The 13,443-nt window shown below is 39.4% G+C and overlaps 1 protein-coding gene across 2 annotated transcripts in view; it reads left to right on the top strand.

Annotated features, from left to right (window-relative positions):
* The window catches only part of LOC121885275 (ras-specific guanine nucleotide-releasing factor RalGPS1-like), a 121,262-nt gene that overhangs the window by 23,314 nt on the left and 84,505 nt on the right, over positions 1-13,443 (top strand). For both annotated transcript variants that reach the window (XM_042394571.1, XM_042394572.1), the window contains 4 exons: positions 1,717-1,767; positions 8,700-8,783; positions 9,761-9,850; positions 12,570-12,662. In XM_042394571.1, the coding sequence (XP_042250505.1) occupies positions 1,717-1,767; positions 8,700-8,783; positions 9,761-9,850; positions 12,570-12,662 (318 nt within the window). The remainder of the gene's footprint in view (positions 1-1,716; positions 1,768-8,699; positions 8,784-9,760; positions 9,851-12,569; positions 12,663-13,443) is intronic.

Below are 13,443 nucleotides of genomic sequence, written 5' to 3' on the forward strand. Positions count from 1 at the left end.
GTATGGGTTTTTTTGCAAAGTATAGGGCAAAGTTCTAAAGGGCTGGATGAAGGTGAATATAGATCAGAGGATGTGGTGATTAATAAATACTGCAATCACAACATGAAGCATGATGACAATAGCTCAATGAATGAAGAGACAATCATATAGTGGCACAACATGAACACACAGCAGCACAAACCTGCAGCCAGAGGCACTATGTGGGTCTTTAAAGATTTGATTTGTGCAGTGACGATATAAATAAATGATAAAAAATGTGCTGAAGCTGTTTATATGATAACGTCAATTGGACACTAATTCAGCTACATTTCCACTGTATGTCATGTAGAGCTGTAACGATTAGTCAATAAATTAATTAGTTGATCAACAGAAAATGAATTGGGAACTATTTTGATTATTGAATAATTGTTTCAGCAATTTTTTTTAAGCAAAAATGGCAAAAATTCACAGGTTCCAGCTACCTAAATAATATTTCTGGTTTCATACTCGTTAATGATAATAAACCAATTATCTTTGGACTATTGGTCATATTAAATAAGACATTTTGAAGAGTAGCAGGCTCTGAGAACTTAGAATGGACATTTTTCACTATTTACTGATAATCAATTCATGAAGAAAATAACTGGTAGATTAATCAATATTGAAAATAACTGCTAATTGCAGCCTTAATCTCATGTTATAGATGGTCACATAGTTTAGTAATAAATGTGATACAACAGCCTTTGCACTGTGATGCATTTCAACAATAAAACATGAAATGATACTTTTGCTTTATAAAAGCTGGAAAAGAGATTATGATACACAGGATTAATGAACAGGATTAATGAACTTCTGTCATCTGATGTCACCCTCTTTAACAGACAGAATACATTATAACTGACCAGTGTGATGTGTGTAGAAGTGTCTGTGTGATTATTCTGTAGCAGCCTGGTGTTGTTTTCAGGTGATTTAAGGAACACAGTGGACAGTTGCGTAACAGCACTATGTTCCTGCTTCAACCACCTTAAATATATATTTTTTTTTTTCAGATTTAAACACATCTACTGAACGGAGAGTGTTTAATTAAAATGGTTTTCTTTACATTTTAAGAGTAAAGTTAAGCAGTATTTCATTTCATCATTGCTGCACATTTACTGCAAGTATTTAACTCACCAATTTGACAACTGAGTATTTTTTTTCTCCAGAAAACAGACATGGTTGTGAGACATCTATTCTATGTGCAACTACCCACTTTCCAGCAAAATACCAACAACTCACTTTGTGCTGCTACATTTTAATGAACCTCCTACCTGTTTGTTACTTTCCTCCCAGCTCTGTGCAACATGTGCATAGATCTAGACACCAAAAAAAAAAAGACACCACACAGATGGGCAAATTTCAGGTCAGGAATATACCAACCTCATTGCACTGCAATGAAAATAGAGACCTGACTTTTGCAAAAGAAAAGAAAAGTTAAAATTGTCTTTAGCCAGGATTTAGTAAACATTAGAGGAACTGAGGTTGTTACCAGCTGAACTGCAAAAGCAGCCCTCTTGAAGCTGCAGATATACAGCAGCCCATTTATTATCATCAATGGCAGTTATAACCAACTCATCATTTCCAGTTAGGACTTATAAACCTATGTATCATATTTTCATAATGTCTGAAAACTGCATGTATATATACCACTGTTTAACCACCTGCATACTGAAAGGTAATGTGGATTTATTATTTCAGAGCCAAATCACCCTGATGGATGCACCAGTATTTAAAGCAATCCAGCCAGAGGTAAGAGAGACACATATTGTTTAATGATTAGTCTCCTGAGTATTATTTCCAGTTATAACAATGAATTCTTCCAACATCACATATTCATCTTGGAGGAAAACCAAGATTTGTCAGTAATTTTGGTCATAGTGTCTGTTGAATATTCTCACCAGGCAACAGAGTACCATCAAGGGGACTCTTCATTTGATGATTAAGAATAATCTGTTATTTCTGACCTTCTCAAACTGTGCATGATTCATGTGTATAAGGTTGGATGTACAACAGTCTTTTCTAGGGAACCCCTCAGAGATCAAACCCTCACCACAGAATGATTCCAGTCACCTTTCTGTTTCTAATACTGGTAATGCTGCTATGATGGCCTTCACAGCTGCTGCCACTCAGCTGAACTCAGACTGGCCTTAGTGCTTGAACTCTCCACTGGAAACTCCACATACCCTTGGTTAGTCAATGAAATTCCAGTCACCGCTCTGCCCTGAAGCATTTCCTTCCCACCACATCAGGCTCTGCACAGACTGAAGAGAGGGGAAAGAACCAGGTAGAGATGGTAGAGACATTAAGGATTGATAATTAGAAATTAATACAAGCTGAAGCTTTCATAAGTACCTACTGAATGGTTCAGTTGACTGATCCAACATGTTCCTTTAAATTTTCCAGAAGGCTACAATTACAGCCACATCACCATGACCTTTCCTTACTCACTTGTTAGGGAAAATCTCAACAAACACAGACCTGGACCAGTATGTTTAAAGCTATTCAGAGTAAAGTCTTGGTCTTAAAAGTGTCAAAATTCTAAGAATGGGGTGACATAATTTTGCTCTTATTCTTACAAATCAGTATGAGTTAACAGCAGAAGCAGCAGCTAGATACTTTCCACATTTTGAAAATGCTTTATAATAAGTTGATAAAAGCTCTGTTCCAATACTCAGACTGCCTGTACAACATAGAGAGATTTATGACAGGATGGAGACAGTCAAATGGTTTCATGTTCATTCTTCCAAATGTAGGAAAACACCGAGTTGGGATAAAACATTGCCTTTTTCAGTCCACTGAAGATTTTGGGAGCTATAATCACATGTGCGGACTCTCTATTCTGCATATTGGCCTGAATACAGTAGGGAATATGCACACAACTACCTCTTTGTCATTCTTTCCAATGTACACATTAACCACTTCTACATACATTATAAAAAGTGCGATCATTATTACATTATAGAACTGTGAAATACTAGAAGTCCTGTGAAAACTGAAGTGCCCCCCCCCTTTCTCTCTCAACCCAACTGGTCAAGGCAGATGGCCGCCCACCTAGAGCTGGGTTCTGCTTGAGGTTTCTTCCTGTTAAAAGGGAGTTTTCCCTTGCTGCTGTCGCCAAGTGCTGCTCATGGGGGAATGTTGGTTCTCTGTATATTAAAGAGTGCAGTCTAGACCTGCTCTATGTGAAAAGTGCCCTGAGATTACTTTTTTTTATGATTATATAATTAAATTGAATTGGAAAAAAACTGAATAATAAAACATAGAATTGACAAATTAAAATGATTATATCCTCCTCACTATTTAAATATGTGGCCTTTGCTCTCTCTCTTGTTTTCCCTGAAGCTTAATAAGTTTAATATGATGTGCTCATAAAAATGCAGAGGTGCTCTTTTTTCAGGTGAGGTGGGGTGCCTTCACTGTCAGAAACCCTGCAGGAGGAAACTGGGAATTGATAGTATATGAAACATGTGACTATGTAACGACTTCTGTGCCTCCCTAAACTACCAAATATTAACTACGCAAAACATCCACAGTGCCAAGTTAAAGAAGAATCTGAGCAAATGAGTTGAGAAACATAACAAAGTCGGATCCTTGATGATCCATCTCTAAATAACCCTCAATCATCAGAATTTTGCTGTTAAATCAGATGTCCTGGTGATAAGCTGTGTCCAGCATAGCAATATAAGATTGGTCCTAATGAAAATAATTTTGTTTATAATGGAATTTGGATTTCTGGGGGATTTCCTGTCATGGCGAGGTGTTCTTTTGTTAATCCCTTTATTTAGGCTTGTCAAACACTGGTTAAAAACAAAGAAAGAATGAAAAAGTCATTTAAATTGGCACAAAGGCAAGGGAATTTCCACTGGTGGATGCATGGCTGTTAATCCTTGCTATTTTCATTCAGGCATTTAACTATAATGTCTCTGAAAGAGGACCAGTGTCACACCAAGGGTTTGTGCTGTCACATGTCCCAAGTCCCAACCATTCATGTGATTTCCGTTTCTTTATCCATGCTAGCGACATAGCTCTAGGGATGGCCCTGTCTGACTGCCTGTCTGTCAGTCAGAATTTTTGAAGTCTGTCTTAAAACAACAGTCAGGAGTCCAACTGAACATTGAAACAGGTTTTTCTTGCTGTAATCATTCCTCCTGTTCATACTGACCATTAGAAGATCCCTTCATAATGTACTTACAATGGAAGTGAGTAAGTCCACAGTCCTCCTTCTGTGCAAAAATATATTTAAAAGTTTATCTGAAGCTAATATGAAGCTTCAGCGTTTCATTCAGCAAATGAGTCAAATCAAGTAGATATCTTTCAACGTTACAGTCTTTTTAGTGCCAAAGTCCCTCTTTTTGTTACTATACTTCCACCACAGCTCAAGAAGGAAACTGTCTGAGGAAACTCAAAGAGGGAATTTGATACTAAAAAGACTGTAAATGTGGCAGATATCCACTTGATATGACTAACTCAGACTGCTGAAGCATCATATAAGCTTCAGATAAACTTTTAAGTACATTTTTGCACTAATGACTGGGTGGACACACTGTGGCGCTGTGCTGGGTGGTAGCCAGCAGCTCTTGTTTGGTGTTTTGTTTTTTCAACTATTTCATTTCAGTGACTGACTGGCAATGGCTACTTTTTGTTTTGCGATTTTTCACGTGGTTCCATTGTTACTTTCTACATTCTTGTAACGGGGAGCCATGCAAAGAAGAGTTAGGCCATTGTTTACTCACGTGGTCAGCTGATTGAGTAAACAGTGCTACTGTCTGGAGCAAGGCCTGAAATCCTGGAGGAGCTGCAGAGGTGATGCTGAGGTTGCAGAGCTGGAACTAAGTGGAGAGCGAAGAAGAGGAAATAAAAACCTTCCGTTCCAGTGATTCTTATAGGGAATGTGAGGTCCTTAGGCAATAAGATGGACGAGCTTGGTGCGCTGATCAAGACCCAGAAGGAATACTGTGAGTGCAGCATTTTGTGAGACATGGCTGCATTCGCACATCCCGGACCATAGTGCGGCTGTGCCTGGCTTCAGGACTGTTTGGGCGGACAGGGACGTTATATGGAGCGGTAAGAAGAAGGGAGGAGGGATTGCACTGTATGTGAGTAAAAGGTGGACATGTTAATGTGACGGAACGTTTCTGTGGCCTGGATTGACCGCTAGCTGTGGGAATGCATCCATATTATTTGCTGAGGGAGTTCTCGTCCACCATTGTTATTGCTATCTGCATTCTTCCATCAGCTGATGCAGAGGTAGCATGCAACACCATTCACTCCACTGTTGCAAGACTTCAAACTCAGCATCCCAATGCTTTTGTAGCCATTACTGGGGACTCATATCACACTGGGCAAAACATTACCTATAGTTTATCAGTATGTTAACTGCCCCACTAGAGACAATTAAACACTAGACCTCCTGTATGCAAATGCTAAGGATGCATACAGTGCCACTGCCCTTACCCCCTCTGGCAGATCTGATCACAACGTGGACCTGCTGACACCAAAGTATGTCCCTCTTGTCCAATGGCAGCCTGTTGGGTCCACCTCCTCACAAGGACTGTGAGGAGGTGGAGTCAGGAGGTTAATGAGGCACTGCAGGACTGCTTTGAGTCTACAGACTGGGATGTGCTTTGTGAGCCACATGGGAAAGACATCAGCAGTGTTACAGACTGCATTACAGAATACATAAAATTCTGTGAAAACACCACCTTGCCAGCTCAGACTGTACTTCGCTTCCCTAATAACAAACTCTGGATCACCAGTGACCTGAAAGTAGTTCTGAATAATAAGTAAGCCTTCAGGTCTGGACATTCAGATCCCCCCTGGTGAGCTCCTTTGTCCCATACCAAACCACCTTTGATGTGCCTTTCCTCCACTGAGACAACGAGCCCCCTTCCCTGCCTGACTGTGGCTACTGGCCAGGTTGGGAGACAGGTGGAGAGACTCCACCAATGCAAGGCTGCAGGCCCTGACAGTATCAGCCCCAGGGTTCTGAGGACCTGTGACAGCCAGCTATTTGCTATTTTATGACACCTCTTTGACCTGAGTCTGAACCAGGAGACGATACTGGTGCTGTGGAAGGCGTCCTGCCTGGTTCCTGTTGCCAAGAAGAAGACTCGATCTGGCCTCACTGACTATTGACCAGTTGCCCCCCTCATCTCTGTTGAAGGTGCTGGAAAGGCTGGTTTTGGCCCACCTTAGACCGTATGTGAAATCGTCACTGGACCCTCTGGAGTTTGCCTACCAACTTCATCTGGGAATGGATCAAGCCATCATCTACCTTCTGCAGCAAGCTCAACCAGTTACACTGTGAGAATCACATTCTTTGATATCTTCAGTGCATTGAAAACCATCCAGCCACTGCTACTGAAGAAGAAGCTGCAAGCAATGAGGCTAGACACGTCCACCATCTCCTGGATTACTGACTACCTGACAGGCAGACCGCAGTTTGTCCAACTGGACAGTGCTCTGTCTGAAATGGTGGAGAGTAGTACAGGGGCTCCACAGGTGACTGTGCTGTCTCCCTTCCTTTTCACCTTGTACACCTCAGACTTTCAATACAACTCCAGGTTGTAGCACTTGCAGAAGTTCTCTGACGACTCTGCAGTGGTTGGGTGTATAAGTGATGGGTGGGAGGAGGAGAACACAGCACTGGTAGATGATTTTGTGGAGTGGTCTGGAAGAAGTCATCTTCTTCTGAAAGTGGCCAAGACTAAGGAGATGATGATCGACTTAAGAAGGAAGAGGATGGCTACACAACCCCTTTGTATTCTGAGAGAGGATGTTGGCATGATGGAGGAGTACAAGTACCTGGGTGTCCACATCGACAACAGACTGAACTAGAAGACCAACATCGATGCCGTATATAAGGAGGACATGAGCAGACTCTTTTTCCTGAGGAAGCTGAGACCCCTCAATGTGTGCAGCAAGATATTAGAAATCTTCCACCAGTCTGTTGTGGACAGTGCACTGTACTTTGCTGTAGTCTGCTAGGGGGGCAGCGTTGGAGCCGGTGACACCAACAGACTTAATAAACTGATTAGGAAGGCCAGCTCCGTAATTGGCTGCAAACCAGACACCTTTGAGGTTGTAGTGGAGAGGACACTGAACACACTGCTACCCATTATGGATAATCTTGACCATCCTCTCCACCACCTACTGGACAGACGGCGGAGCACTTTCCCAAACAGACTGGTTCAGCTTCGCTGTCACAAGGACTGATACAGGAATTCTTTCCTGCCCAAAGCAATAACTCACCTCTGTCTAACAGGGAACTCTCAGCTTTATAGTTTCTGTCTCAGCCAAACCCCACTCTGTTGTGCTCCTTCAGTAACTTTGCTCATGGAGAATTTGCACATCTTTATACTCCTACTCTACCTCTATTGCATTTTTAAAACTTCAACAATTCTGCACACTTGTCTAATGTATATAGTATGTTGTTCTATGTTTATATATTTTATAATATTTGTAGTGTGTGCTATGTTTTTTTTTAATATTGTATTGAGCTATTTTATTTTGTTATTTGATGTGTTTATTTTTCAATAGATATATTTTTCTATCTCTCTCTAGTGTTTATATGTACTTTTTTTTTTTTTTTTTTTTGCTGTGTATTTACTGTTCCCATGCGACACCTGGACAACCTGCTGCTGTAACACAAGAATTTCCCAGTTTGGGATCAATAAAAGTACATCTCTTCATCTATTTCTGTCTATCTATCTATCTTACATTGAAAGCACATTTGAAGGGGCTCTTTTAATAGCCAGTATGAACAGTAGGAATGATTACGGCGAGGAAAACCTCTTTCACTGCTCATATGGACACCTGACTGTGGTTTTACGACACACTTGAAAAATTGTGAACCCATTCTTTAAATATCTCAACAACTGTTTGATGGATTCAATGAAATTTGTACAGACATTCATGTTCCCCAGAGGATGAGTCTGGCTGACTTTGGTAAACTTCTGACTTCATCTGCTAAACAGCATGTCAGCATTGTCATTGTAAGCATGTTAGCCTGCTGACATTAGTGTTTAGCTCAAAGCACCACTGGGAGTACACTACTTAAGTACAGCTTCACAGAGCTGCAAGCGTGGCTGTAGACTCAGTGTCATTTGTCTTCTTTCCTTTCCTGCACTATTACTGCAATTATGTTTTAAAATAATAAATATGCTATCTTTTAAATTTTATTGCTTTTATTGTAGTTAACTAAAGTCACTTAAAGTAGCTGCTCAGGTCATTACTACCATGTTCTATCAGAGATTTTGTGTGAAAGCTGTGAAACATAAAATATAGAGGCTGGTTTGTATAAGCTAATATTGCTCCAAATTTAAGATACAGTGGCTGTAGAGCAGTCTTAGTCTTGTTTCCAACTGTCTTAGAATGACAGTGAGAACAGGCCAACCTTTCTTCAGCAAAGGCAGTGTGTTGATACAGTAAGTCTGGCAATGAGAGGCTGGTTCCACATGGCTTCTCACAGGGGGATTTGCATTTATATTCCTTCCCACCTTGACAAAGGCAACAGTTCAGAGGGGAAACACTGACAATATATAATGATTTTTCATGAACATTGTCTAACTTAATCAATAAGTGATCAAATGTCACCAGCTCTGGTCTAGAAATTTGGTATTTGGTATTGTCATTGTCCAGATGTCTGATAAAACTCATCTGTCTTATTTTCTGATTGGCAGGAGCTGGCCAGCTGTGGATGGAATGGGAAAGAGAAACACAGTTTGGCTCCCAATGTGGTTGCATTCACACGCAGGTTCAACCAGGTGTGTCTTACATGATCTCTAAAACAAATACTTCCTCATCTGATTTCTTCTACTTCTCAGAAATTACATTTAACAAATTAGAGTCATATAAGTTATGCTTGATGTGCGACTTGACTGCTCATCATAAAGGCAAGTGAAATACTGTACAGTTTCATACCAACCCATGAACCAATATTACTGTAGCCTATTATTGATGGGAAACCCTTCCAGTTTGTTCAACAAGTATGTGTCTGTGGTCTAAAAGATGCTCCAGTGAGACAATCTATCTTCATTTTGTTATCATAGACATGAGTCAAAGATACAGGACATTTATCATCCTTAATATCATCAGTGGATTGATCACAAGATTCAGTAGTGGATACTATTGTTGTAGGGCTCAATCTCAATTTCACTTTTTAGTGCAAAATCCTAGGACAGAACAAATGAAAAACTTTTTCCTTCCCTAATATAGTTTTATTCATCTTTAAAGCTGCACTAATCTAATATTTTCAGATTAGTGTGAAATGTCAAAGGGTTCACTTGTAGAGACAAACCCACAAACCCCCAGTGCTTGTTAGTGTCTTTCAGCTCATTGTTTTGGTTTTACTGTATTGTTTTGGTCTCAGCAGTTAAAGAGACAGATAAGTAGACTTATATTCATCAGGAGGACCTAAACATGATTGCATGAATGATGTGAAAGTATGCAACTGTTTGCTAGCACATTTACATATACTATTATGAAATGATAATATGTAAGTGTTGCGTTGACAGCTTGTTGCACTGCCCTCAAGTGGCCAAAAAAATTAATGATGCAGGTTTAATGTAACAATTACTGTTGCATTAATAATAACTGTACAAAATCAAAGTCAGATGGCAGGTAATATTAATTGCAATTTATGATATATGAGAAAGATGAAAAATATGAACATAAAATGTAATTTATAAAAGTTTATTGCAGATTTTTTTTAAATATGTGTTTGGATATTGTTATGTTTCAGGTAAGCTTTTGGCTGGTGAGAGAAATCTTAACTGCCCAGACGCTGAAAATCCGAGCAGAAATACTGAGCCATTTTGTCAAAATAGCAAAGGTGAGTTCAAATGCCTGAATGAAAGTAGTTTTATGAAAAATATTGCCTAATGGTGCACTAACAATGCCATACATTATGAGCACTAGTTCTTTAACACTGATTCAGTGTGTTGTTAAATTGAGGGGTGTGTATGTGTTATCCTAACTAATGATTTATTTTGCAGCCTGAGATGCAAGTAGTTGTGATTTTGTTCAGTTAAAACATTATTCATAATATAATAAGTAATAAGTAATAAATAATAAGTTTTTGAATATCGCAGTTGGTGATAGAAACTTTCGTCTCTCTCTGTTAACAGTTCTTACTGGATCAACTATTCTAAAAACTGAAATATGTTTTCAAAAGACAAAAACATGCTGTTCATCTCCATTGTTGTTACAGTAGAGATATCTCAATGTGACGTGTTGTAAGCTTTACAGGGTCATAAGAACATCCATCATCAGACATGGATGTGTGTTGAGAAGTGGAAGCAAGCAGGAAATAGTTTAGTGTTTCAGTGTAGATTTTTGTTTCATGGGTCTCTGCTAGTTGCTTGGAAAGCAATCTCAACACAGAATCCATTATATTCTGTGAGCCCGCAGCATACAGGAGCACCCCAGCTACTTTATTACAGTATATGAGGAGTAATGGAGAAAGCAGACGCACTGATGGCAGAAACAAAATGGTTTTTCTCCTCTTGTGGTCCGATCAGGGAATAGTAGCAGCATGAGTTTCTCCCCGAGGTCAGAGTGTGGGATGGAAAGGAAACGTGGAACCATGACATAATGTTCTTGGCAAATTGCAAAGATATTGACTGATGCACCCTTTATGTACCTGACTGTAACAATACACAAACCCAGAATGTGTCACCATAGAGAATCACTCTGAAATTATGGATCAGGGCCTCAACTACTGCAAAGGAGTGTAAAAAGTAATTGAAATCTGAGAAACGCAGGAGGTCCTGACATAAGCAAAGAAGTAAGAGATCATTTTTAAAAGTATTCATCATAGAAATCATGTATAGTTTATACTTGAATCAAGTGTTTGATTCCACCAGCTTGGCTGAATGGTCATTAAAGTGAATTCAATTAAATTGAATTTGCAAGTAAAAAAGCTAAAATCACTACAACTAAAAGATGACAAATCATCTTCTGCTGGCAGAAACACAATAGGTTTTAGTAATTAATGTTAAAATAAGAAGCCTGCTATGTACATTATATGTCTTCTGTTGCTCCTTGGCAATGAAAAGAGTGAGGACAGATAAAAAGTATGAGATTTGGAATTTGTTCGCATTGAAGCTGAATGAATCTAGGTGTTTTGCCAGAAACTGGATCAAAAATGGAACTGGCTGTTAGAACCAATGCAAATAATAATCTTTAAAACTGCCATCTGTACTCGAACAGTGGTTGCAATAGAACCAATAATATTCATTCACTGATCCCTGTATAGTGTTTACACTCTGTAAACCCCTCATCTGTAGTGCCCCACTGACATTATGGGGGTATGTGTTCCATGTAAGGCCTTTGTCTTTCCATGGGGAAGTGTAGATTTATAGTGGCAACTCACTGTGGGACTCACATAGCCATGGGTGGAAACCCAGCTGTGGGCATTAAAGGTTAAGGTAAAATTGTGTGCAATGTGCAGTTTCATTTTTAGAAAAGGCTCAGTAATTTTCTAAAACAGCTGGTCACTACTAAAATAAAAAACACATAAATTTCAGCCATTCCTGCCATTCCTGACATAAATTTCCATCCTCAGGAAGGCTTTATAAAGACCTCTTAGCTGCTGAACAACCAGCAACACTTCGAGTGTCCTGCTTTGCTTGTCATCTGGCTGAAATGCAAACTCCAACTACAGAAGTATTGTACGCACTCAGCATAGTGCTGGGCGGCGGTGGGTTCATGCTAAAGCTTCCTGCAAATTTGATTTGACTTTCTGGTGTGACATAGCAACGGGCTCTGTCTTAACACCGCTCACTCTTGAGGTGCGAATTTAAAAATTTCAAATTACTTAAAAAGACAGAGGAGATAGAACTGAATAATTTTAGAGCACAGGAGAGCCCACCATCACCCTGATCCATCCCAAAGATCATTTTTCTTGTGTTACCCAATGCTAGCCCTTTAACAATATAACTAAAACAGGAGGAAATAGTGCATTTATTGGGGACTGTTTTCAGCAGCAGATGAATCCATATTAGGTTCTCTTGTGAGTATTTCTGGCAGCAGTACTGTGTGTGTTGGATTGAGCCAAAATAAACTACAGTGTGTGTGTTCATGGTAATGAAGGAACATGTCACCCAGTGCAACAGTGTGGCTCATTAATGTGTTTGTTTTTAATAGTTTTTAGACAACAATGGTGCTCTATTGCACAGAGAAAGAAGATATCATCAGGTTTTGGACATGTACAATACTTGTTAGATTTGTTGACTATAAGAAAACACAGCTTTATGCTTTAAAGTGAAGTACCTAGTGTATGTTTTCATTTACATAGCTCATTGGTTACAGAATAAGGGAAAGAGTTGCAACAAAGGTCGCTGGTCAGATTTGTTTCTGTTCATGGTCAGCGTGTTCACACCTAAGCCATCTGGGCACTCTTGTTTTTAAAGATATTTATGGTTTCTTTCATTGAAGTCATGGGTTATTACAAGTACATCATCTACAGTGCTAACAGACGTGTGAAGTTGCATGTTAAACCTAGGGTGACATGTGCATCCTGTTCATTAAACATCTGTCTCTGTTCCCAGAAACTGTTGGAGTTGAACAACCTTCATTCTCTGGTGTCCGTTGTGTCTGCTCTGCAGAGCGCTCCCATCTTCAGACTCAGCAAAACCTGGGCGGTAAGACATTAGCTTTATGCAGGTCTTGAAGTGGAAAAACACAAGTGCTGGTATCAGCAAATCATATTACATTTAAAAATTCTATAGAGACATAAAGAGATATTGCTGATATTCACAACATAAATGTATTAGTAGAAGTTGAAAGTAAATTAATACATTTACTTGAAAGAGGCTCCATCAGGTTTTGGGGTTAGATATGCTTACAGTATGTCCAGTGGTTCCTCAGGTTAAGTGTCTGTGTAACGTCATCATTATATATATATACCATGAACTACTATAGCAGCTGAAAAACAGAAGCAGGCAGGCAAGAGCATAAACAGATGAGCCGACTTGCATCACACAGTGCTGTGCTGGGCTAGCAGGATTTGCCACAGAGTACAGACTGTGCCAGTACAGTTCACCGGTAAGTACTGGCCAGCTTTACGTATTGTTGAGGGTTATGCATGAAATAGTCATTACTGCCTCAATAACAATGCCTCACTTATTTAATGATCTATATATTTATTCATTTCTTGTTTTTTTTTTGTAAAAGATATATTTGTTTAATTGTGCATAACTATCTGATGCCCAGCAGTTGATTGTTTCTCCACTTGTGTCAGTGTATTGTGATGAGTTACTGTAAAGCGATTGTCCAATAGTGATGTGTCAATGAAAGTAGGGACAAAATTGGATTTTGGTCAGTGCTGGGGACATTACTGCTCTTGCCTGCTTGCAGCACATGACACATACAAACACAGAGTGTTACAACCAGATAGGGCAAGACCACAATATTGAAATTGTG

Source organism: Thunnus maccoyii, chromosome 19, assembly GCF_910596095.1.
Source record: "Thunnus maccoyii chromosome 19, fThuMac1.1, whole genome shotgun sequence".
NCBI classification, from domain to species: Eukaryota; Metazoa; Chordata; class Actinopteri; order Scombriformes; family Scombridae; genus Thunnus; species Thunnus maccoyii.